Source organism: Marmota flaviventris, chromosome 6, assembly GCF_047511675.1.
Source record: "Marmota flaviventris isolate mMarFla1 chromosome 6, mMarFla1.hap1, whole genome shotgun sequence".
Classification (NCBI taxonomy): Eukaryota; Metazoa; Chordata; class Mammalia; order Rodentia; family Sciuridae; genus Marmota; species Marmota flaviventris.
This window is the reverse complement of record NC_092503.1, coordinates 11,629,394-11,655,916: the sequence shown is the minus strand read 5'-3', so window position 1 is coordinate 11,655,916 and position 26,523 is coordinate 11,629,394. Positions and strand designations below refer to the sequence as shown.

Here is a 26,523-nt window from a genome sequence, read left to right as displayed (position 1 = left end):
TGCAAATTAGTGATAAAAACACAAATCACAGTGGAATACGATAAGAATTAAATATGAAAATAAGTCACACTTCTGGCGCTGTACGCCTGACAGCTGCCAAGTGTCCCTTTGCTTCTCTCCAGACCTTAGATTTATGCTGTCCATTGATATCTGGAAGGAGGTGTGGAAATGGTGTCCCCTCTGTACCTAGTGGTGCAGTGAGCTTTGTGGGGGGCCTCTTCCTATCTTGAAGCGCTTGGGAGGACACCTGTGAGAGGGAACAGGAGCCATGCTGTGTGCTTGGGCTGCTGCTGTTGAGGGACACACGAGGAGCCATGGGCAGCAGCAGAGGGAGGCCAACTGGATTTCACACAAGGAGAGACTTTCTTATAGGGCTGTGGAGAAGTGGGGGTGGCCTTGTGCAGGAATTGAAGTTTTCAGTACAGTGGTGTCTGGAGGCTGGTTTGCTGGAGATCAAGAGCTCTGTAGAGAGGCCCCTCCATTCACCAGGAAGGTGGAGGGCCTGGCTCTTACAGTCCTTTACAATGCCTCTTCTCTATGAATGGCTCCTCTCCAAAACCATGCCTGCATATCTGGTCACCTTAGTCAAGTGGAGGTGTATGTTCTTAGAGGGTCAGAACCAAGCTTTGTTAAGTCAGCGAGTTGGGACAATGAATTGTTTTCATTTAAAATATTTTTTCAAGATTGAAAATTTTCCTGTTTGTGCTTTGTTATTTTCATGAGAGGTTGTAAACTGATGGGTTTCCATCTGGTTCTGGGATATGGATAACTTTTGTTTGGCCTGCAAAATACATCCTTGACAACAAGCATGTTAAGAAAATTTAATTTAGTTAACGACAATTAAAAACTAAAAACTTTACCTAAAAGCAGCATTTTCAGTGTTTCTTAAAAATGTGATCTGTCTGACCAACTATGGTTGTAGACATTTGGTATCCCAGCAATTTAGGAGACCGAGACAAGGAAGATCACAAGTTCAAAGCCAGCCTCAGCAACTTAGTGAGGCAGGCCCCAAACAATTCAGTGCCTATCTATCTCAAAATAAAAAATAAAAAGGGCTAGGGATGTGGTTTAGAGGTAAAGCGCCTCTGGGTTCAATCCCTAGTACCAAAACAAAACAACAAGAAAAAAGTGAATCATCTGGCACGGTGGGTTCTGCCTCCCAGGAAGCCGAGAACAGCTGGGGCTGGGTACTCCTGGCTCTCTGTTGGTCACACGCGGGCCAGTGTGCCCAGCAGCAAGCATTGGTCGCCATTTTTCTTTCACTTGTTTTGTTCTAACTTAGAAGAAAGCTGGAAAGAAAAAAATACTGATCTCTGTATTAGTAGTGGGAAAACTATTTCCAGAATTTCTTATTTTAAGAAAAATAGAAGAGAGCACTGGTGTGTGTATCACACTGGTAAAAGTGTAATTTGCAGACAAGTGGTTTGTGGGCCCTAAGGCTGCAGTACTCGGCCTGCTTCACACACTCATTTTTAATGGCTCTAGAGGTATTCAGGTGGGAGAGTAATGTTCCCTCTGCCTTCAGACCACGCGTCCTTTCCCTCAGTCCTCTGCTCTTGGAGAACGCTGCCTGGCAGAGCAGCGTCTTTGCCTTCCCTGATGTCAGCTGTTGGGCCTAGTGGCTTGTGAAATGGGAACAGTCTGTAATTTGCATACCTGAGTGGACCCTGGAACTGGGTTCCGTTCTGCCTCCTCCAGGGGACCCCAGTCCTCCCTGGATTCCATGGCTTCAAACTCATGGTCAAGAGCATGCCTGGTGGGCCGCTCTTGAGTCTGAAGGCTCAGCACTCTGCTCTACGTGCCTCCTGGTTTCTAGGGAAGGGCATGGTCTGGCTCTCTTCCTTTGTTTTGCTTTACAAGACTGATTCTGCTTCCTGGTGAGGGAAAGCCGAGGGTGCAGAGCTGGGCAGGAGAGGGCTGGAAAATCCAGGGATGCTGCCTTGGGTTGTGTGGAGGGTGGTTGGGTGGAAGAGGGAGCAGGACGGGTGTTGACAATGGCAGAAAGAATGAAATTGATGAACGGAAGTTCTAGAATGACTGGTTAATGCTGCAGGAGGGAGTTCCCCTCTACCAACTGGTTATTTCACCACGTGGTTATTTAATCTCTAACAAAGCTGCGAACCACCCTTCATTCAGGGCATTTAAGTAAAGGAGAGTGGCCCATCTGTCGGGATGCTGTAGGAGGTTCTCAAATTAGAAGGCAGGTTGGGCTTAATAGGTGACCTCTCTGATCTCTTAGAAACTTGGATTCAATTATTCTGAGAATTAAACTTATTAGAAACCTTTCAGCATAAGCAGCTTCAGTCAGTAAAGGACAGTACTGTGAGCCAACTGAGAGGTTGGATATAAAGTGTTAAGTTACGTTAAGATCCAGGCAGATTACTTGTACTTTCTTAACTGTTCCAGTGTAATCCTTCAAAAATGTTGTAAACAAATGTATCTAGTGGATAATATTTATAAGCCAGGGTTTTACAAGCATATTTTCTGAATGATTTTTTTTTCTACCAAAATTTTTATTTTAACTTATCTGGAACTCATTTCTGTAGGTTTCTTTTTTACATACACATTTCTCATTTACTTAAAATACCACCAATTACTTATTATAAAGCCTTCTTTTAAATTTCAAAATTTAAGATGTTCTGCACTATCGTTCATTATGAATAGTCAAAGTATATTTAATTTGGATGGAATGGCCTACAGGGGAAAAAAACATAATAAGGGAAAGCTTTCATGAAAAGTTTTAATTAAATCTTGATTTTTATGTCACTTTATATTTGCTCATTCTTGCAAAAGTAATGGTTAAATTATTGGAGCTTGCTTGTATGTAAGACTTTGTAAATATTTATGCCATAAAACCTCTCATTTCCATGACAATTGACTCCTTTAAGATATTTTTGCACATTTGATGTCTTAGAAACACATAGAAAAGCTTATGTTATGGAATTCAGATTTTTTTATGGCCTTAAAGCAAGACATAACCAAGCTAGTTTTTTGAGTTTTCTTAAAGTTGACTTTAACTGATTCTGAAGACATCTCCACTTTGCTTTTTAAAATGTCACAGATCTATTTTTTCTCTTTATTTTGTTCTCATTTAAAACAGCCATTGAGTGCTTAGGAGCATCTTAATGATGGTATAGTACAGGTCCACCAAAGGGGTGCATAGCCATTTACAGTGGAACATGTCTGTAATCTCCCCCACCACCCAAAAAAATGGTACATAATTTTAGGGAAAAGCGTTCCTGCAGAGGCCCTGTAGGCTCACCGGCATTCCTTCCTGACAGAGGTGAGATGGCAGAAGCAAAGCTACTAACATGGTATATTTAGTTGTGCGTTTTGTTATGTTTAGGATTTGTCTAGATTTGTCTGAATCAACCCAAACTAAGTCTTGAGTTTATAACTGGGCCCACTGGACTCCGCTTTCTTCATCGGCATTTGTGAGAGATGCGTTTTCTAACACCCTGGAGTCACTATGCACAGGCTTCATCTCAGGGAAATTTCAAAAGAAGAACAGAAGTTTGAGCTGTGAGACGCAGATTCACAACCCCTGTGGTGCAGGAGGCAGGCGCCAGTGGCCAGCACCAGTGCAGGGGCTTTGCAGTTATCACTTTGGTGCTGAAGAAGCAAAGGTTGCTGCTTAGGCGTCCTCTGAGACTGAAGCAGCTTGGAATGGGGATCACTCTGTGAGAAGGGCTGGGGAGCTTGCAGAAGAAATGCTTGATGGGCAGTGACCACATGTGGGGTGGTGTATTTTAAATAAAAGGATCAAATAGCTTCTGACACAGAGACTTGGACTGCAGCCAACACAGTTCTTCCTTTCACGTTCACCATCACCACCACCACCACCACTGTGAGCTTTCTACTCGCTCACTCACTTGTTTGTTCATGCATTTATTTAACCGGATATGTACTGGGTATTTACCATGTGCCAGACAATTTTTTAAGTAATGGACTTTTAACATTTAATGATTTTAATAAGGACACTGATTTATGGAGTTTCCATTCTCAGCAAGGGCTTGTGTTGAACAGTTTATTATTTTACTCAATTCTTACAATAGCCCTGGGAGGCAGTTAGTATTGCCTACATTTTACAGGTTAAGAAACCAAGTCTCAGAGAGGTCGTTGAGTCAGCCTCTGTGTTGCTGTGACCAGTGTAGCTACAAGAACAAACTAGAGGAGGAAAAGTTTATTTTGGCCCATGGTCATCTGATAACAGCTTTGGGCCCAAGGTGAGGCAGAGTATCATGGTGGAAGGGTGTGTAGGAGGAAAGCAGCTCAGGTCACGGCAATCTGGGAGCAGAGAGACAAAATATAAACCACAAGGCATACTCCAACAACTTATCTCCTCCAGCTACACCCTACAGATCTCCAGTTACCACCTAGTTAATCCATATTAGTGGGTGAATCCACCAATTAGATCCCACCTCTTATTATCTAATCATTTCACCTCTGAACATTTTTGCATTGTCTCACACATGAAATCTTGGTGGATATCTCATATCTAGACCATAACAGACACCAAGTAACATATACAGAGTCATAAAGCAATACAGAGTCATAAAGCAATAATCGGAGGCAGGCCTAAGGAACTCTACTGTCCAAGCCCTGGGGGTTTGGCTTGCTTCCTGGGGATAATGACTGAGTAGCAAATGAACTGCATGTGTCAACTGTGCATTGGTGAGTTTTTAAAAAAATATTTATTTTTTAATTATAGGTGGACACAATATCTTTATTTTATTTTATGTGGCGCTGAGGATCGAACCCAGTGCCTCACGCATGCTAGGTGAACGCTCTACCTCTGAGCCACAACCCCAGCCCTGCATTTGTGAGTTTTTAGCATCCCACCTGGGAGGTAAGCCTTCAGACCATGCCAGGTTTAGACATAAGGACCAGCTGTGCATGCAACTGCTGTATTCTCTGGGATAACTTGGAAGATTTTGGTTTCAGAAACATACCTGTTAGGTTTTGGGGTATGGAGATCACCTTCTCAAGAAATACGTCTGAAGCTCTCAGCATCCTCATGTGAATACATCATATGCATCATTTTCTTCTCCTAGTGCCCTTATCCGGAACATTTTTGAAACAGTGTCTCCAGTTCTATCTCTCAGCCCACTCTGTTTGATGGATTGCTTTTGCATGGAGAGCACAAGGTTCTTCCGTCTCTTTTGCTCAAGGGGGTAACTGCCTCACAGGTTGATGCTGACATGTGTGAGCCATTATTTGATCATTTGAATTTTTGTTTGGTAAAAGTAATTTATATTTTTAATCTTTATTCATTGTTATTGTTTTGGTCTCATTTTTTAAACCATAAATTGACTATAGATTAACAATAAGGAAAGATGCTTGATGGGATGTTCTTTCAGTAGTGTTCTTTTTGACCTTAAAGGTGAAGTAAAAGGGTGGAGATTCTTGAGTTCTAAGCAAAGAGGTTATTTCTGACAGCTCACATTGCTTCTAAGATTGTCTTTTTGGACTGGGATATGACTCGGTGGAAGAGCACTTGCTGAGCATGCACGAGGCCCTGGTTCCATGCCCACCAAGGTCAAAAAAAAAATTGTCTTTTTATGTCAGTTTTTCTTTAACTATTTATAGATTATTGCATTCATTTATATTTTTATTTGTAGTAAACATTATTATTGATCCCATTTTATGATGAAGAAAATGGGTTTCAGAAAAAATAAAGGTACTTTGGATAAGGTAGCGGGGAATGAAGGGAGGGGGTCAGGGGGTAGGAAGTTTTGTTGAATGAATTGGACATTATTACTCTATGCACATGTATGATTACATAATGGGTGTGATTCTACATCATGTACAATCTGAAGAATGGGAAGTTATACTTCATTTATGAATGATGTGTCAAAATGCATTCTAGTTGTCATATATAACTTATAAGAGCAAATTTAAAAAAAGAAAATGGGTTTCAGACAGCATTGAAGTTACCAAGAGATCAGTTGCTGGTCCGGGTATACTGGTTTTGAAGTCTGAGATATTTCTACAGCACTCTTATTTTTTCATTAATTATGATTTATGTGATGGTGGTCCTGAACAAAAAGTTTTTTGTGTGTGGTGCTGGGGATTGAACCCAGGGCTTCATGTATGCTAGGTGAGCTTTGTACCACTGAACTACATCCCTAGTCTTCAGATATTTTTTTTTTTTTTTAATTCGGAAGGTATTCCTAAGCCATAATTTATCATTTTATATCCTCCAGCTCTTCTCTGGATAGAAACGGAAACTCTCTGGAGCATGCCTTTGTGAACATGTGCTCACACACTCACTGTAGGATAATTCTGTCCTTAAGAATTATCTGCTCGGTCTTGAGGAGGTATAGAGTAAAACCAGGTGTTATGATTGGCCAATTTGTGGGATGCACCTGTGTGTACGCATGCCATCTCTCCAACCTATTATTAAGGAAATTTGCAAAAGTACAAAAAAAAAAAATTTGTACAGGGAACACTCATAATAACCACCACTTAAATTCTATAATTGTTAACACTTTGCTATACTCGCTTCTAACTGTGCCATTTTGTATTGAATGCTTCAAAATTGAACACTTCCTAAGTAGTAATTTACATGTTTCTCAGATCTTTGCCAAGGAATTTAATTTTAGATGCTTGTTAACACATATGTCCTACTATCTCAGAATAAAGCATTAAAAAGATCAAGTCTAGTTTTATGATTTGAAAGTATGCTGGTTTTTGGAATTGTAGGATGGAGAACTAAATTGAGTATTTTATGTAGTTGGGCAAAGTCTAAAGAACTTGAAAAACCTTTTTGCATAGTTTGAATCCCCAAGTGACTTTAAAAATTCACAGAAGTAAATTATTTGGGTGACCTCAGTAATAAAAAATAGACCAGATAAATGAAAATCCATTTGAAATGTCTGAGGAATGTTGGAAGTAGTTCATTCTTACAAGAGATTTTTTAGCACAGAGAGATCTACATATAACATGTATGAAAAGACTAGAGTTGTCTCGTGAAAATCTATAAGCAGCAATAGAGCACAGACATCCAAGTATGTTTCTTCTGAAATATTTTTCAACCTTAGAAATATGATCAATTTTAAAATTTCATTCTTCCTTCTTGTATTATCTTCTCTTATTCATATTTAGAAGTCCTTCCCTGTCTCAAAGTTATGTGGAAAGCTTCTTTTACGCTAGCTGATATTTTATTTTACCTTTTTTTTTTTTTTTCCTTCCTTAACAGAAATGACACTGTTGATCTAAAGGAACAGGAGCTCAGTGACTTAGCAGAATTCTTACGACTTCCGTATTTACCCGGAGTATTTTGTTAATAAACATACATGTCTAGTTAACATTTGGGGAATTCCCACATTTTATGTTATGAGACTTGGTTTCCATAGCAACCTTCTGACTTCAATCCCAGGGCTTGTGGTCACTGGGGTGGTACATCCTTGCTCTGCCGCCTGCAGCTGACCAGCTCTCTGACCTCGGGCATTCACATAAGGGCTCAGTTTCTAGATCTGTAATGGGAGGGGGTTAGAATAGGGAACTTATCAAGTTTATTCCATGAGCGCTACAAATTCCTTGGTTCTGTGTTCTAAATGTGAACACAGAACCAAGGAATTTAGACTAAATCTTATGACTATTAGACTGATTATTTTATTTAATGGCTTTTATTTGATAGTTAGGATTAGAAAACATCCCTTCAAGCATGTATTAACTAATATATGGAAAAAAGTCCAGTTTTTTCTACCATATGTCTATATGATAGATGTATACGTGTGTCTGTAAAGATACATTTTCATACAGGGAAGGAGTTAACTTATCCGTCTTTAGTATAATCTGGCTTTCAAATGAAATAACAATTTTGCCTATTTCATGAGTAGCTCCATTCACTGTTTTAAAATAATAAAAATATTTGCTTACCAAGCTCTCCTTATGTGTTTATCCAGAACAACTATGTCTCTGCTCACCTAGAATATGCATATCTTGAAAACTTCTGATTAAACTGTTTTCTATAGAATATAACTTCAAAAATTTTAGAACAGGGCATGGTGGCACATGCCTGAAATCCCATTGTCTCGGGAGGCTGAGGTAAGAAAATCACCCTGGGCAACAAAGTGGTACCTTGTCTCAAAATCAAAAGGGTTGGGTATGTAGCTCAGAGGTAGAATACCCCTGTGTTCAATCCCTGCTACAGCAGAACAAACACAAAAATATAAAGCCCCCCACAGATGTCATCTGTTTTTTTTATTCAGCAATGGCACCCCCCAAAAAAATATATATAAAATTATCTGAACGTGTTGCTTTAACTTTCAGGTATTTGTTTTATATTTAAGGTGTTTTCTCAAAAGATACAGCAAGACTTAAAAACAGTCTGAGATTCTGGTGAATAACTTTAATTTACTGTAATTTAATCCTTATTTTAAGAAAAATTTTGAGTAAAATAGGCACTAATGAGGACTTTTAATAAAATAAGGGTAGTTCAGCTAAGTTAAAAATGAAATAACTCCTTGGGGGGAGTGCGTACGGGCTATTTTGCAAATCATTAAATAACTTCAGGGTTGCTCCAGAGGCAGGTTTTTTATGACCATGACATTCCAGCTGTGGTTTTGGGGGCAGAATGTTTGTTTACTACCACCCCAAACACACGGGTGGTAGGTGTGTGTGTTTCTACTGCTAAAGGGCTTAAAAAAGAAGCTGAGTCTCCCTTCAAGTGAGTCAGCCTTTATTCAGCAAACCCTGGGCCGGTTCCTAGGGAACTTTGGTGGTGACCTGGGAACGCAGGCCCACACCAGCCCAGTCCTGGGCAAGCACGGCGTCCGTCGCTGGCCTGATGGCAGGCTGTCCCGGCTAATCGCTCCAGGCAGCCCGTGGAAAACCACTTTCTGGTTAAGTCTGCCTCATACTGTTCCACCAATGGAAAAAATTGAACATGATGAGGGTGTGTAGCTAGCAGACAAAAATACATCAGCATTGCCCAGGATCCGTTTTTAGCTCTTAACGGCTGAGCATTTCAAGTGTTAGACGCTGCTTCCTGGCTCTCCACGGGCAGGGCCAGGAGAGTCCGGGGATGTGAATGTGGATTCTAGCTCCGTGGAACTTTTTCTGTTAACCCAGAGACCCTGAGGAAAAGTGGCTGCATCCAAAGTTTGGGCAAAGGTAAGCTTATACATGTTGATTTTCCTGCTCCTGGAACTGAGACTTGATTTTATATGTGAGTCCTTTGGCAACATCGCCTCCTGTGCGCCGACTTATCTTTGTTTTACATTATTCTGTGCTGAAGCTGCACACGTTGTTGTGCAGAAGAGAGTCATCATCTATGAACTGGAGTGTCTATATGCTTTCAAACGCCTCATGGTGAATTTTTTTGTGTGTGGTTTCCTGCCACATTTTATGAATTAAAAATTCTCCAAAAGCTGATTCTGTGGATTTCTTTTTCTTGATGTCTCAAGGAAGAATGATTTCTCCTCTAAGATCATGGTAAAGCATTAATGACAGCTACTCCGTCTTTACCGGTCAGTTCCTTCAGGATGAATGGGAAATTTAAATATGTCAGATTTTTTTTTTTTTTAATAGATTCTTGATTAATATGTAATTCCATCGGGACTTAAATTTTTAGCTGTGTGAGTTCTTTGGCTTAAGAGTTTTCAGATTTATAGTTTGGAGTTCACTGTTCGGTACCGTTTGTCCTTAAATTGTGTCTCGGACTTTCTGAGGGAGAAGGATCCCTTGTCATCTGGAGGGCGGGGGTACCTGGTTTAAGTGGAGTGACCGACCGCATTGCCATCCGGCAGAGCTGCCCATTCATTAGGCGCTGGACATGGGCAGCATAGCGCGTGTGCTGAACTGCGGGGACAGAGGAGCCCTGACTTCCCTGAGCTGCTTCCTGGGCTTCACATTAATTTGGCCCAGCATGTAATTCTCAGAAAATTGGTAGGTGGAGAGACAGAAATAGGAAGCTTTATTGAAGTCACTGTGACTCGGAGGTTATTTATAGGTTTTCTGGAAAGTGAGGATATAGCTGCTGGGGTTTCCTGACCCGCTGCAGCGCCTCCCTGTGGTTTGCATCGCACTTAGGGACTCTGACACTTACTCTCAGTGTAATGGCCGTGTGAATTGTTCTCGGGTGGGCAGCGTGGTGGGTCCTTTTTCAGCTGCAGGAGGGCTGTCTTCTCCCGTGCGTGTGTTCTCTCTCTCCCCTTCCCTTCAGTTCCTTAAAAAAAAAAAAAAAAGTCTCCTTGGAATAGAGGAACTGAGTGTGGTCTGGGTGAGTTGGAATTAATAGACACTTTGTCACTTTTTATTGATTAACTTCCTTTTAATCTAAGAAGTGCTGCTCTGACAGAGCCAGTGAATACTCGGAGGAGGAGCAGAGTGGAGGCCCAGCTCTGTCTCCAGTGAGATTAACACTTGTCACTGACTTTGATTTTTACCAGAGCTTGCACACAGAAGCTGCCTCTGTTGAAGAACCTTAAGACCCAAGTCCACACCACCAGGCCGTGAACAGTGTTGTGAATACTCACAGATAACACCTTCTGTCTCTCTGTGCAGAGGGCGCAGCTTGCAGAGGTCCTCTTAGGCCAGGCCCATGGGAAGGAGGTCTGGAAGTGCAAGATAAGGATTAGGGTCCTTGAGAAGAGATTATCCTCCCAATGTGGTTCCTCACCCATGAAGTAAGACAGATGATTCTGTCTTGGTGGTCTCAGCTTGCTTTTGAGTAGAGACAGATTTCCTTGTGCAAAGTCAGTATGTTTTGCCTCTGCAAACTCCTCCCGCCAAAAATATTAGAAAGAAAACCCAGAGTTTGCGTTCCTTAAATATCTGATGGGGTGCTTTACTAGTTCTGTTTGTGCCTCTAGGTTTGGAGTGCTTTATAAGGTTCACTTGTGTGATAGGAAGTCAGGTTAGTGAGATCTGTTAGCTAAACTGTTATTTCCATAGAAAAGATTTTTTTAAAAAAATCTTTCAGAATGAGGTATTTTTAGACTTTTGTAAGAGATAGATTGCATTTTTCTTTTGAAACTTAATGTGTCTTAGGTATAGACCGATGTAACGATGGCTTCATGATAAGAGGGGAGATACATGTATGGAATTGAAAGAAACAGCAACAATATTGAAGACGGGGAAAAGTAATAATGATGATAGAAATGTGAATTTCTAATGGTTGATATCTTTTTTTTTTAAATTATTCAGTCCTGTTTTAAACAGGCTAATAAGTGTTAATATTTAACCACATCCTAGGAATATGTCATATAGTCTGTTGTCAGTTATAGTCTATAGTATTATACAGACACAGAATCTTAGATCTGAAAATGGATCTTGGATAAGTTTTCAAATTGGAAAACTGCAAAGCCACAGAACTGAAATGATGTGTCCAAAATGACAGAGCTGGTTAGTCACCCAGATTCCGTATCCTGTTAGTCCTTTTCTTGTACCACTCTTAAATTGGGAATACCTTGGCACATCCCATCCTGATATGTCTTAGTAAATTGATAGAGATAGGGATGTGCGTATGTGTGTATGTGTGTGTGTGCACACACATGATGCACATGTATATTCACATGTGCATATATGTATATCCATTTCCCTCTCCATTCTGCCCACCCACCCGCCCGCCTTTCTCTCGTTCATTCGTTCATCTTACCAATCTTCTTATCAAGCCAGAGAGATTGGATGTTCTAATCAAAGGCAGGACTTTTGTTTTTTTGGAGCCTAATGAAGCTCAGCCCTGTGCCCCCTCTGAGTAGCTAATGTTAGAGAGAAGTTTAGGTTCACAGGAGTTACTCTAACCTAGTTGATTAGACAGCTTTGATTCATCTGCCAGATGGTTCCTATTTGAGCCTTAGATTAAGAGGGTTTCTGCCCCCCCCCCCTTTTTTGTATGTGGTCACTTTGCAATACACTATTTAAATAGACTATTTAGGCTTTGTTCTGTACCTTACAAGAGACACTACAAAGTGGAGCAAAAAACCTAGCAGATAAGCTTGGCTTTAGGGCCAAGGTGATGTAAGGTACTTTTAGAAAAATAAACTTTATATAAAAAGTGGTAGACTAAGCTATGACTTACAGTCTAGGGAAGGACATGGTGGGCTGTGTGGATGACCAGGTGCAGTTGACCCAGGAAGTTCCCAGGACTTTGATACGGGCTCCCGCGTGCCTTTAGGACAACCCTGCAGAGTGAGCCTGCTCTGCACTCTGCTTCTGTCTCCAGCTGTGCCACATCTCTACGGCTGGCTGCAGAATTGTTGTAGCAGGATGTGGAGGAGGGCGAGAGGCAGGAGTTTGCAGGCCGGGAGAGACAGAGCTGAGGTCCATGGGACTGAGACGGCAGGGAGAAAGTCTCCAGGGGACAGAATGGAAGTGGACTGGCTTTCAGGCCCTCCATGGCCACCCCTGGCCACCACCTGGAAGTCCTCTTTCAGACAAGTGAGGGGACAGTCAGCAGTGTACCCAGGAAACTTGTGGTTGAAAGAAGAAGAGAATGAAGCGCTCCCTGGAAAGTGGGTCAAGTCAGGCCATTTCAAGTGGAGAGGTGGGTCATGGATGAGCCCAAGCAGCCAGATGGCCTACCTGCTCTTGGTCCCTCCTTCCTCCCAGCCACCCCCCAGCAAAACTCCTTGAATGAGTTGCTTCTTTGCATCTTGGGCTGCCTTGATCTCCTCCGTCCTCTGCAGTCGGCCTTCCTCCACCCTCACGCTCTTCGCAAGTTCACCAGGAACTCCCACTTTGCAAATCTGCCAAGCCTGTGCTTCCTTCTCAGTCCTGGTAATTTGAATCAGAAGCGGCTGATACTTGCTCACAGTTTCCTCCCTGAAGCAGTTGTTTTCGGTTGGCTTCATGGGCAGCACACTCTCTTGGTTTCCTTTGAATTCAGTTGAGGGCTCCTTCTGTTGCTTCCCCTCCCCTCCCCATACCCCATCTCTTTGACATCCTAATGCTGGAATGCTCCAGGGCCTTCTGGGATCTCCTGTCTTCCCCTTGTTTACGTATGGAAAGCTCATTCAGTTTGTGGTTTAAATGCCATCTCCACTGGGATATGCAGCAGATTCGGACCTCTAGCCCACCTCGCTCCTGATTCCAGACTTCAAACCCAAATGTCCACTCAGTGATGTCACTTTAATGTCAGACAGACTCCTCTAGTCAGTTCCTTTATCTTCTGTTAGTCAGCTTTCCTTCTCTATGACAAAATACCTGAGAAAATAAACTTTAAAGGAGGAAAGGTTTATTTGGCTCAAAGTTTCAGAGGTTTTAGTCCATGGTTGGCTGGTTCTCTTGTTTGGGGGCCTAAGGAGAGGCAGAGAAGGCACCGTGACAGGGAGCTCACAGAGGAGCAAAATGCATCTTGTGGGAGCTGGGGAGCAGAGAGAGAAGGGACTGGGTCTCCGTCTTCCCTTTAAGGGACCCCCACCCCCTGACTTCCTTCCAGCAGGCTTCTCCTCCTGAAGGGTCTACCACCTCCCAGAAGTGCCTCAGGCTGTAGACAAGCCCTTAGCACTTGGTGCTTTGGGGACATCATGCATAACCATAACCATAACACAGTGGCTTACATGGAGAACCGTAGAATTGGCCTGGATGTTGCCCACCACTCACTGCTGTCCCTGGGGTCCTGTGGGGGTATCCAGAGTCAATCCACTCTTCTCTCTCAGCCTCACCTGAGCCCTAAATGCCTCGTCTCTCCCCTGAATGACTGCAGTGGCCCTGCTGGTCTGCAGTCTCCACTTGCCCGTGGCCATCTGGGTCCATGCAGCGGACACAGTGATCCTCCTAAAGATAAGCCCCATTGTGAACCCTCTCTGTCACGTCGTGATCTCAGCACAAAAGCCACAGTCCCAGGCGTCCTCCAGGCTGGTTCCGGGCTCCTTGTCCCTCTGCGGCCTCTTCTGCTCTGCTTTCCCTTGCCCACTCTGCCACCCTGGCCTCCTGCCCACCCACCTCTGGTGGGGCCTGGGATGCTCTTTCCCACATGGTCTCCCTCCCTGTCACTGTTCCTGAGGCCTCTCCAATCCCTTTACTGAAATCACGGCTCATTCTTCTGTCCCTTCCCTTTCCAGTGTGTACTTTGTTTTCCCTGCTTGGGCCTCACGTCTCTCCACTGTCACATAAGCTCCACGTGAGCAGGGACAGGTCAGTTTGGCTTACTGCGGTGTTCCCTGGAGCTAGAAGAGGACCTGGTATGGAGTAGTTATTCAGGAGTATTTATTGCATTCATCAGTAAGAGCACATCCTACCTGCGACATAACTACAGCAACCCAGTCTCAACGCTGAATGTCCTTGGATTCGTATAGTTTATCTTAAAAATAAAAAATCTGTATTTTACTTGATGTATAGGTTTTATTAGGGAAGCAGGACTTAAATTACTTGGCATTAACTGAAATTGTAGCTTCAGGAAGATGCTTCGTGGTTACCCCATGGTCTTCAGAAGGACCCTTCTGACCGGGTCCATGGCCGTGTTCCCACAGCCTTTGAGAGGAATAGTTTGTTTCAGTTGGAGAGAATAAGGACTGTGGTGCTTACAGCATGAAGAAAACAAAATTCTCCCCTCTCTGCAATGTTCTCTCTGAAGCAGTAGAATAACCTTGAAGTTGCTTCGTTACCTTAAAATGCCAGTGTTTGTTTCCTCTCCACCTCTCCATTCCCAGCTGTGGAAGCCCTCACTGCTTGGGAAAAGGACACCCTGAGAGAGAACTCTCCCAATGTTTTATTTGGGAAAGGGACATGGATCAGTCTTAACCGCTGACGTGAAAGGGGAGCCTTAAAGTTGAACTGAACTTCTTAAGAAAACAAGGAATTAATGTCAGGTTTTTAAAAATGCAGAATTTAAAATTATTTTGAGGGGCTGGGACTGTGGCTCAGAAGGAAAGCGCTTGCCTCGCATACGTGACGCACTGGGTTCGATCCTCATCACCACATAAAAATAAAGATATTGTGTCCACCTATAACTGAAAATAAATATTAAAAAATTATTTTGATGTCATGCATATATTAAACAATGATTTGAAAGGTCCAGATTTGCTTTCTGCCTTTACCCTATTAATGATCTTGGTCAAGGGGCTGGGGATGTGGCTCAAGTGGTAGCGCGCTCGCCTGGCATGCGTGTGGCCCGGGTTCGATCCTCAGCACCACATACAAAACAAAGATGTTGTATCCGCCGATAACTAAAAAATAAATATTAAAATTCTCTCTCTCCTCTCTCACTCTCTCTTTAAAAAAAAAAAAAATGATCTTGGTCAAATGATTTATCCATGGAGGTGAAGGTTCCCTTTTCTGTGGAGCAGGGATGACCACACAGACTGTTTGTGCTCTTGTGCCCTGTGGGGCTTGGCCCACAGCAGCATTCAGAATATGATTAAACCCTTTCCCCTTCTTCCATGCATCTGTCTGCTTTGCATATAAAAATATTTTAAATCCCTATAAATAGTTAGCCAAAATCTTACCAAGTTTGTGAATAATCATTGAGTTAAGGAAAGTTTCAGCAACGATTGGTTTATTCTTGCCTGCGGGCCCAAGGGCAGCTTAGATTGTACCTTTAAGACACAACCTTATAGAAGTGAACTCTCAAGTAGGGCAACACCTGGCTGAAGGAGAGTAGTCACACATTCACGAGGGTGGGGAAAACACCTATTTAAATGAGGGGAAAATGTGTGGTTGAGGCCTGTTCATTTTTTTCAACTTAAATGGAACAGTGAAAGAGTCTGCCAAGAATAACTTGGTACAATCACTGTGGTATATTTTGGTCTTAGAATGTGATTGAGGCTCAGGAATACACTGTCTGCTTCCAATTTACCAAGGCATGTGCCTTCTGTCTGGGGCCCTGGGTTGGTGAGAGCCGAGGCTGCAGCCGAGTTCCAGGCAAGGCCTTCCGTCTGGACAGAGCTCACCCGTGCCTGAGCTTGCTCTCTGTGGAGTGGCTCATGCTCATAAAAGTTAATCAAGAGAGGTTATTTAAAAGTTATGCTAACAGTTTTGAATCTCATGTTCATAAGTTACAAAATAAGAATCTTTGGTTCTGTTAGTCTTTAGGGAATTAGTAATGTTTGGGTGACTGAGAGGTTGGGCAAATTTTTGGATGAGAATTAAGGAGAGGTGAGAAAGACAGAGCGGAGTGGGAAATGGTAGAAACATTCAATAACAACAACAAACCCAACAAATCCATGCTCGGAAACGTATGAGATCAATAATCTGTAAGCAAAAAAAAAAAAAAAAAAAGACAATGTTTTATCTCTTACCAGGATTATTTTCATTTTAGATTATATGGAATCTGTTATCTTGCCTGAAACGGTTGTTATTTTATTTTTTTTAAACCCTGAGCATCTTCAGTTTGGCTGGGCAGTAGCTGGGTCGCCCAATTTATTTGACATTCTAAAAGCAGACCAGTAATGTTTGGGGGACGCACGGTCTCACCGCCTCCCTGGTAAACTCAGTGCTGTGGAGGTTGCCATGTGCTCCTGCTGATCCTCCAGGATGCGTTTCAAATCTCCCCCCCACTTTGGGGGAGGGTCCTGCCCTCTCCTGTTCACTCCACATATTTCTGGGCATGGCGGGTGTTCCAGGCCTAGCGGTGATGGGCGGACCCCCGCCAGCTTCCCCTTCTTCTCAGCCTCGCCCCTCTGACCTCCTCCTCATCTCTCCAATCTGTCCCCGCCACCCTTGTCACCCTTCCCTGAACAAGCTAGGGCTTCCTCCGCTTGTCACCCTTCCCTGAACAAGCTAGGGCTTCCTCCGCTTGTCACCCTTCCCTGAACAAGCTAGGGCTTCCTCTGCTCTTCGCTGGGTGTTGGCTCCCTCCTTTGTGGATTCAGCTGGGAGCCCCATCTTTGCTGTCTGTAGCTGGGAGCCTCATCCTTGCTGTCTGCCCCTCTGGAACCCCGTCTTTCCCTTCTTCACCTGGCAGACTCTCATTCACTGTTCACGTCCCAGTTATCTTCCCACAGGGCCATTCCCAACCTTCCTAGGAAGAATTGGAATGCCCAGGGGATATTCCCCTTCAGTGGCAGAGGGCGACAGTGGGAGGCCAGGGCCCCACTTTGCGCAGGACTGCGCTCTCCTGATGAATGCTCCCTTTCTTGTCTGGTGCTTCCCGTTTTAGCCAACGCGTTTGTTGTGGATGATGATTTTTTTGAATTATTTGAGACTCTTTGGAGCTGGGTTGCCCTCAGGTCTTATTAGATGATAGTCCCCTGGAAGTTTCGTAAGTCATTCATTGTTCTTTGAATTTTTGTTTTGGACCATGACTCTAGAAACGACGCTTTTCCTTCACACTCCAGCATACGGGCAAACGCAGCCCTCGATTTAGTTTCGTGAGACAGTTTTATCCTATTGGGATGAACTCTGGTTTCCTGTTCTGTTTATTATACGCTCTCGTCTGCACCGTTCAAATTCTATCCTATCCTATCCTGTCCCATTAACTTCAAAATACTGGCAGCCTCAATTTACTGACGGAATTTCATGACCCCACATTGGACCATGACCCATAGTTTGATCAAGACTTTGATAAGTAATATTGCAGATGTTGAGGTTTCTCTCTCCTTCCTTCCTTCCTTCCTTCCTTCCTTCCTTCCTTCCTTCCGTCCGTCCGTCCGTCCGTCCGTCCGTCCTGAGATCCTTGGGATGAACTGACTCACTGAGAGGATGAACTGTGCACAAACCCAGGCCATTGTCTCTGTGGAATTCATCACTTTCCTCCTGTTGAATAGCAGCCAGCTTGTGAGGGCGGTCCTGCCCCTCAGACCCTCAGTGCTGCGAATGGCTCGTCCCTCCATCCTCACGGTGCCGGGGAGGAGTCCTGCACTGAAAGAGGACCCGGGAGCCCCCTCACTGGTCTTGGCTTTGCAGCCCTTTAGCAGCAACTTGCTCTCTGCCAGTCTGATAGTTAAGGATTCTTCTTCCTGAGCAGCATTCCCATGGGGGCCTCTTTACACAGAGCTGGCTCATTGTCGTAAATTAGAAGTGAGCTCCTTCGAGTTTGGGTGTTGGGTTCATGCATCCAGGGTGGAGTTCATTGACTCGGGATGAGAGAAGCAGATTCTGGAAATATTTACAGTGTAGGTTTGGATCCTTGTTAGAGTCTTTTCTTTTAGGTCTATGTGTCCTTTTATTTTAGCATTTTTAGTGACACATGCGTAGTAGAACTGCAGGGCGGGCCTTCTCAGCCCCAGCACTGTGGATGCATTGGGCCAGATGCTTAATTTACCCTGAGGAGCCCTGTGTGTTGCAGGATGTTGAACAGTGACCCTGGCCTCTCTCGACTAGATGCCAGTGGGATGATGGCGGTGGTGACAACCCACAATATCTTCAGACAAGCCAAATGCCCTCTGCGGGGCAAAGTCACCTTAGTCGAGAATGTCTGCTTTAAGGTAACACCAGTGATTCAGTGGGCACCAGGATATTTCCTCCTCCTCCTCCTCCTCCTCCTCCTCCTCCTCCTTCTTCTTTTTTTGCGCAGTACTAGGGATTGAACCCAGGAGCGCTCTACCACTGAGCTACATCCCACCCCCCACCCCCCCTTTTATCCTGATTTTGAGACAGGATCTTGCAAAGTTGCTGAGGCTGGCCTCAAACTTGCAATCCTTCTGTCTCAGCCTTCTGTACCGCTCTGCCCCATATTTACGACCATGAGTATCTAATAATGCAACTGAATGGGTTTTGTCCTTGTTTTCTTGATGTTTGACAGCTCTCTTACAAGTTAGGTAGTTTTTCGTACTGCACTACTTTGTGGGAATTAATTGTAATCAGACACATGCTGATAGTAGGATTTAGAAAATTCCACATTGATACATTTATAATATTTAGTGATTAATAGTTAATGGAAGATCTGCAGTGACATTATAATAAAATCTGATATCATAGTACACAAAATTAGTTTTATAGCTGAAAATAAAAGTACTATGTTGTATTTCACAGTTTTTTAGGTGGTTCCACATACATTTGTATATTTGATTTTTTAATCCATGATGTGTGTAGGATGGATGGATATATTTTTTTTTTAATCCTCAAGTTGCAGATGGAGAAAATGAAATCCAGATAGGGTCATTATCCCACAGACTCACAGGCTATTCAAGAGGCAGAAGCTGATCTTAACCCGAGTTCTGGCAAAAACCAGCCTAGAATTCTGAGACTCTCCCCCACCAGCCCAAATAAAGGGAACCGTGGAGATACTGTGATAGCCGATGATGGCCAGCCCATTTCTTATCTGATTATTATCTCTGTGGAAGTATTTGCCTTGGCAATGGTGGGGGTCCTGGTTTCAGTATAAAAATCTCTCTGGAATTATGGGAAGCCTGTTGGTTTCCCTTGGAGGGTGAACTTGAGTTCCTTTACCCCATCTCACTGAGCCATAAATCTGCCTGGGGCAGTGGCCCTGATGAGCCTCAGATCGGCTTGCCCCACCCATCAGCCCCTGCTTCACACTACCATCTGCCCACCCTAGGGTCCCTCTTGTTCTCTGTCTGGGCAGCCCAGAGGCAAAGCAGAGTCCAGTGGGTTAGTTTTCCTGCTGCTAACGCTGCCCTCCCTGGAAGTAGAGGTGCTGGGACTCTTGACGGTCAGTGTAGCCCAGTCTCAAGGCAAACGAAGACAAGGCAAATCTTCCTCTCTGCTTTTCAGTGTCTGAAGCACAGTGGCTGCTGGGATTGTGGTGGCACATTTGTTAAATCCGTCCACGCTGCTGGACATTTCTAGAGTGGTAATTGATCATAACTTAAAAACCAAAAACCTTTCACCCTCGTGATTTTAACTTAAAAAGCTACATAGTGCTCTCATGTGAGTGGGAATCCGAGGGGAATGTAGAAAATTTAAAAAATAGAGTTTTTTGTTTTTTTAAGGTTCATGGGATTGCGGCCAACTTAAAAAATTTCCATATTTATTTTGATTATCCAATAAATAAAAATTGTATAAGATCATATGCAAAGCATATCATTTTTGGCAAGTACACACTTAGTGCCATCTTCTTTTTATCCAGGAGTGGCTTCTCTTGTATTACCTGCCAGCCATGTCTATCTTTAACAGGTGTTTTTGCTATTTTCAGGCACAAAGTCCTTTTTTAGTTTTTCTTGTTTTTTTTTTTTTTTTTTAAGAGTTCACAGGAAATCTTTTCTTTTTTTTTTTTTTTTGGTGGTGCTGGGGATTGAACCCAGAGCCTTGTGCCTGGGAGACAAGCACTCTGCCAACTGAGCTATATCCTCAGCCCCTCACAGGAAGTCTGTTGTCTTTATTTTCAGCTCCCTGAATATCAACAAAACAGTGCTAAAGCTTGAATACCATTAAATTCCCTTAATAAAGGAGGTAGAGCCACAGATTGCTATTTCTTTCTTCCAGACAGATAAATATCTGTTAAATTGGTCAAACTCCCTGGGGACAATAATTACTTATTCTCCCTCAGGGGTTATCCTTCCTGTCAACAGATTTCTCATAAATATTGGATAGATTCTTCCTGCTGCAGTTTGAAGCTGTATTTCCCCACGGCCAGCACTGACCAGATCTGTTGAACAGCTGGTCAGCATCAGGCCTCTGAAAAGTGCGTGTTGGTAGTCACTCTGTCACTGCTAGATTGCTCTTCTCCAGGCTCTGCTGTTGTCACCATGGACGGCCATGTGGGCTTTTGCACCATTCCAGCCCTTGCCGGTTGGGAGTTCCTGCTCTGTCTGTGTCCAGGTCATCTAACAGCCTGTGAAGTCGCTTTCCTGCAATTCAGCAGGTGTCTGTGGAGGGCTTCCTGTGGGCTACTGTTTCAGGCCTCAAGTGGACAAGGTTTCGTGAAGGATGGAGTACTTACTGAAAAGTCATATGAAACAAAAAATTAATGTAACAAGTGGTGAGATGCATTGAGGTTATAACCTGCTGCTAGGGTGCAGACTTCCAGCTCGGAGCCCTCGTGTAGTTTTGAGTCCTGACCTTCGTGTTTCCCGGAGCATCTGACAGTCCCTGGGTGTGGGGAGCTGGAGGCCATCGGGGTGTGCGCCCGTTCGCTTGGCAGATCTGAACTTGTGGACAAAGAGAGGCTGGGAGGCCTGCCCCTTGAGGTCATCCCTAGACCTTGCTGTTGAAGAAAGTAAACAGATACAAAGGCTCCCTCTCATCAGCCAGTTGTGAAGGTCTAGGAGGCAGTAGCTAGGAGCTTCTCTGGCCACTTTAGCTCCCTCAGTTTGGGGGAAAAAAAGATTCATGGAGAAAAGACCAATCGTTCAGGTTTTGAACTTTAAAAGGTGGGATTCGTGCAGTCTAGTTGCAGTGTCAGAGTTGGGACCTGCAACCCCATGGCTGGTCCCTCTTTCAGTGGTGTAGAGTGCTGCCCACTATAAGGTACAGGCCAATCACAGAGCAGGCTCCCCTTCAGTGCATTAATTGGGTACTGGCCTCAGATCTAATAGGCTTGGATGAGCTATTGGATTTCCTGCTGGTGCTCGAGTGGAAAATCTATTTGACTTTTTTCTCCCCAATCTAAAATATATTTGTGGGGATAAACTCAAGCAGGAGACTCGTCTTTGGCCCTATTAGAAGAACTTATTTCCAGGGCTGTTTCTTCTCCTCTTATTAACCATAAGTCACTGAACCCTCCAGTGTAGATGCACAATACCAATGAGCACAGGGAACGATGTCACTCGTCAGGGAAATGCAAACGACAATGGAATACCGCAGTGGGATATCACCACCACCCACGAGGGCACTGCTATCAGGAAAAACAAAAACCCAAACAAACTAAAATCCCAGAAATTAACAGGTATTGGCAAGAATGAGGAGGAATTGGAGCCCTGCTGAACTGTCAGTAGGAATGTCAAATGGTACAGTGCTGCTGTCATAGAATGACCTGATGATCTAGCACTTTCACATCTGGGTATGTGTCCGAAAGAATCTAAAGCATGGTCTCAAAGCTGTCTTTGTCCACCCATGTTTGTAACAGCCTTATTCACAATAGCCAGGAGGTGGACGCAGTCCAAGTGTCTGTTGGTGTAGGTGAATGGATGGATGGATGAATCGTGGTGAACACATACGGTGAAATGTTTTAGGCCTTAACAAAGAGGCCATTCTGACACATGCTCTACAGGAATGAACCTCGAGGACATGGGTGTGTGAAATAAGCCAGTCACAGACTGACAGACCTTGTGTGGTTCTATTACACGGGGAACCTGGCGTTGTCAAATTCATAGAGAGCGGAAGTAGAATGGTGGCATTCAGAGGCTGGGGGCCAGTCGAGTGTAGGAAGCAGCTGTTCCGTGGGTGCAGAGCTCAGTTTTGCAAGAACAAAAGACTTCTGGAGGTGGATGGTGGCCACGGCAGCACAACAGCACGAACCCACTGAACACTACTGAACCGTACTCTTGACAAATGGGTAAGATGGTGAATTTCATGTTAGGCACATTTTACCACAATGACCAATTCCATCTGAAAAAGAACTGAATGGTCACTCTTGAGCCCTCACCATCCCATGCTTTGTGTCTACAGACAAAATCTAGGATCTGTGTTGCCCACGGATGCTGCCAGATGCAGCCACCAACACAGCTCTTCCTTCTCCCCATCAGAAGCCCCTCTGTCCCCTCCAGGGCCAGCCTCCTAGTCCTACTAACGTGTTCTTGAGAAAAGCTTTGCGTGTCATCCATGAGGTCAACCTCTGTAAGGGGAGCTGTCTTGGCCAAGGGCTGGTCGCTGTGGTTTAACATTTGGGGTTTGTTTTTACTGCTTAGTGGAGTAGAGAACAATGAAGTGCTGTCCCGTCAGGGGGGGTGCCCCTGCAGTCCTGTCCACAGGAGTCTGAGGGTTGTTTTTCTGGAAGTGCTGACAGATGAGCCAGGCATGACTCACTCCAGCCTCACCTGCCCTCCCCTCAAACAAAGGCAGGCCTTTGACTGCAGACCAGGCGTGGGCTTGATGGCCTTCACGAGATTGGATGGACAGTTCTGGCTTCTTTGCATCTTCCAGACAACCTTGCTGAATCAAGCAGTCCGTAGACATTTATTATCTTGACAGCGATTCCAGACATCAGTTGCTTCTTCAGATAATCTACGTTAAACCTGTTTTTCCTTTCCAGGAGCTTGGTACACTGTGCTTGATGGAGTTTGTTCACGTTTCTGTTTTTCAGGATCTCTTCATGGACTCGCTTCCCGTGCTTGTTAAACGTGTCGCGTTGCTCCCAAGACCATGTAAGACCTGCTGACCTTTAATCTCCTCAGAGCAAGAACGAGGCTGCAGGTAACCCAGCTCTCCTGCGTGGGGCTCGTGTTGAGTGTGTGACTGAGTGGGTAATAGGTACACCTTCAATTATTTGGTCCAGTGATTTGAATTTAAAATGTTTGGCTTTGCCAATCTACTTGGCTTCTGTTTTGTGGCTGTATATTCTTATATATGAAATTGAAAACCTGAATTATTGGGAAACCTACCTGGAAGCATCAGCTCCACCTTGTCTCAAATAGTGATGGGCAGTTAGAATGGAAAGCGAGAAGTTTGGAGCAAATTTCACTTTGCATTTTGCCTTAGGGTTAGCGTCCTTGAGCTAACTGGGACTGCATGGGGAGTTAAAAGACCCTAATACTTTTTTTCTGATGGCCACATTCTTATGAGCCAGCTGAAGACCTTTTCCCCTCATTGTTCTCTTTGTTTGTGGTGCTGGGAAGGCAACCCAGGGGCTCTCACCTGCTAGGTAAGTGCCCTCCACTGAGCCACATCCCAGGCCTTCCTCAAAGTGAGGATGCCTGAAGTCTTTAGAGAAGCTCTGGGTGAGTTTTATTAAAATGTTTTTCTGTCCCACTCTTATTTTATTTTAGTCTCATTTAATTTTTTTTTTTTTTTTTTTTTTTTTTTTTTTGATAATGGGAATTGAACCCAGGGGCGCTCTACCTCTGAGCAACATCCCCAGCATTTTTAGTTTTAATTTTCAGAGCTTCTTGCTAAGTTGCCCAGGCTGGCCTTGAACTTGAGATCCTTCTGCCCTAGCCTCCTGAGAAGCTGGGATAACGAGGGAGCTAGGTGTGCAGCCTTATTTTTGAGGACTAATCCTTTTCTTGTGTGGTATTCCTAGCTTTGTGATCCATGAAAACTTTGCAGAGCCTGCTACATGGGGTTGTGTTACCATAAATACGGTAGTTTTTGAGCAGTGACCTTTTTATACAATTGGCATCCGTATCTATGCCTTTTGCACCCACGAGTTCAGCCAGTAGCAGGGTGAATATATTTTTAAAAAATTGCTTCTAGCCTGGTGCTGTGGCACATGCCTATAATCCCAGCTCCTGGGGAGGCTGATGCAGGAGGATTGTAAATTTGAGGCCAGCCTGGGCAACTTAGTGAGGCCTGATCTCAGAATAAAAAAATGGGCTGGAGTGTAGCTCAGTGATGCAATGCTTGCCTAGTATATGTGCAGCCCTGGGTTCAGTCCCCAATGAAGAGAAAAAAGCACCTATACTAAACACCTACAGACTGTTTTCCTATCAGGGTGTAACAACTATTTACATAGCATTTACATGACATTAGATATTATAAATAATCTAGAGATGATTTAAAATGTTTTTGAGGAGGTGTGTAGTTTACGCACAAATACTATGCCGTTTTATATGGGGACCTGGAGCAAGCTCAGATTTTGGTGTCTGTGGGGATTCTTGATTCAGTTCCCCAATGTTGTGGTGAGTTGTTAGCTCTTCCATTAATGTATGTGTAATGAAAATGTATCTTGCTGATCACTGAAGCCTTTGTCTGGTCTGACAGAGTAAAGGAACTTTCCCTTCATCTTTGTCTTCAAGAACCATTATTCAAAACCTGCCAACATCAAGCATGAAGGAGGTCTTTGCCTTCAGCTGATTTTTGTACCTATTCAACTTTTGAATTTATGTCATGCCACAAATAATTTATTTAAAATAACTAGCACACGAGTTTCCATTATTGTTTATGTGGCTAATGAGCAGCTTCTCACAATGAGGAGAGCCAGTTCAGTAAGCAACTCTTGTCTCTGCTCCGAGTCATGCCAGGCACAGACAGAAGTTGATGGTTTCCTGTGTAATGTGTCAGATGTTATTTTTGAGAAAATTTTGTCATAATGAGATGTAACTAGCTTATGGCTCTTTTATGATGCAACTGTTCTTAATTTAGGTTAAAATGGGGAACTCCGAGAGTCAATACACCCTTCAAGGATCTAAAAATCATAGCAATACTATTACTGGTGCTAAGCAAAAGCCTTGCTCCCTGAAAATACGCAGCATTCATGCAAAAGATGAGAAGTCGTTGCATGGATGGAGTCACGGAGGTGGTGGAGCAGGTTACAAGTCCAGGTCCCTGGCCCGGAGCTGCCTTTCTCACTTTAAGAGTCACCAGCCTTATGCATCAAGACTTGGGGGACCCATGTGCAAACTCTCCAAAGGCACTGCCTACTCTAAGCACAGGGCGAGCGCCCCAGGAAATGATTTCCAGGGCAACAGTGTTGCTTTCTCACCTGAGAATGGCTTCCATTATGTTGGCCATGAGCCGGCAGATAACCACATCACCTCGAGAGACTGCAATGGACACCTTCTCAACTGCTATGGGAGGAACGAGAGCGTGGCCTCCACCCCACCAGGGGAAGACCGCCGGAGCCCCAGGGTGCTCATCAAGACCCTGGGGAAGCTGGATGGGTGTTTAAGGGTGGAGTTCCACAGTGGTGCCAACCACAGCAAAGGGCCCGCAGGGGACCCCAGTGGACCTGTGCAGCTGCTGAGATACTCACCCACCCTGGCTCAGGAGACCTCCCCTGTGTCCGAGGCCAGAAGGGACTCCAGTGCCGGCTCCCCCGCCAGCCAGCGCCCTTCTCCCACCGACTCCCGCCTGCGCTCCAGCAAGGGCAGCTCCCTGAGTTCCGAGTCGTCCTGGTACGACTCCCCTTGGGGCAACGCTGGGGAGCTGAGCGAGGTGGAGGGCTCCTTCCTGGTCCCCAGCACGCCCGATCCCACCCTCCCCATCAGCTTCCCACCAGGTGATGCCAAAAAGCCTTTTAACCAAAGCTCTTCCCTGTCCTCCCTCCGGGAACTGTACAAAGATGCCAACCTGGGGACCTGCTCCCCCTCCGGCATCTGCCTTTCCGACGAGTACATCGGCTCCCACACCTGCCTAAGCAACCGCGTTTCCTTTGCCTCCGACATTGACGTGCCCTCCAGGGTGGAGCACAGGGACCCTGCCCAGTACAGTTCCTTCACCCTCCCCTGCCGCAAGTCCAAAGCCTTCACCGAGGACACTGCCAAGAAGGACACCCTCAAAGCCAGAATGCGACGGATTAGCGACTGGACCGGAAGCCTGTCGAGGAAGAAAAGGAAACTCCAGGTGAGGCCCCCTTGGGGCAGAGGGACGGGCCCCGAGTTTCCTGTCTGTAAAATGGGAATGGTATTAGGAGGCACTCAGTCGCTCGGGAAGCCAGCTAGACGGGGGAGTCTGGCCTGAGACCTGGCTCATGTTTCCAGGGTCTGTCTGTCTTAATTACTGCAGACGTGTGTCATCACTCGTAGCCTGTGACCTCGATCTCTCCATGTCTGAGTCCACTCAGGCTGCAAACTAGGTACCTCTGCCTGGCCGGCTCCAACTGCAGGTCTGTTTGCCACAGTTCTGGGGGCTGGGAAG

General features: G+C 44.6%; 1 protein-coding gene across 2 annotated transcripts in view; it reads left to right on the top strand.

The window, feature by feature from the left end:
- Positions 1-26,523, top strand: part of Tiam2 (TIAM Rac1 associated GEF 2) — a 232,700-nt gene that overhangs the window by 107,805 nt on the left and 98,372 nt on the right. For both annotated transcript variants that reach the window (XM_071612884.1, XM_071612883.1), the window contains exons 4-5: positions 23,033-23,142; positions 25,030-26,229. In XM_071612884.1, coding sequence (XP_071468985.1) covers positions 25,036-26,229 — 1,194 coding nt within the window. In that variant the 5' untranslated portion in view covers positions 23,033-23,142; positions 25,030-25,035. The remainder of the gene's footprint in view (positions 1-23,032; positions 23,143-25,029; positions 26,230-26,523) is intronic.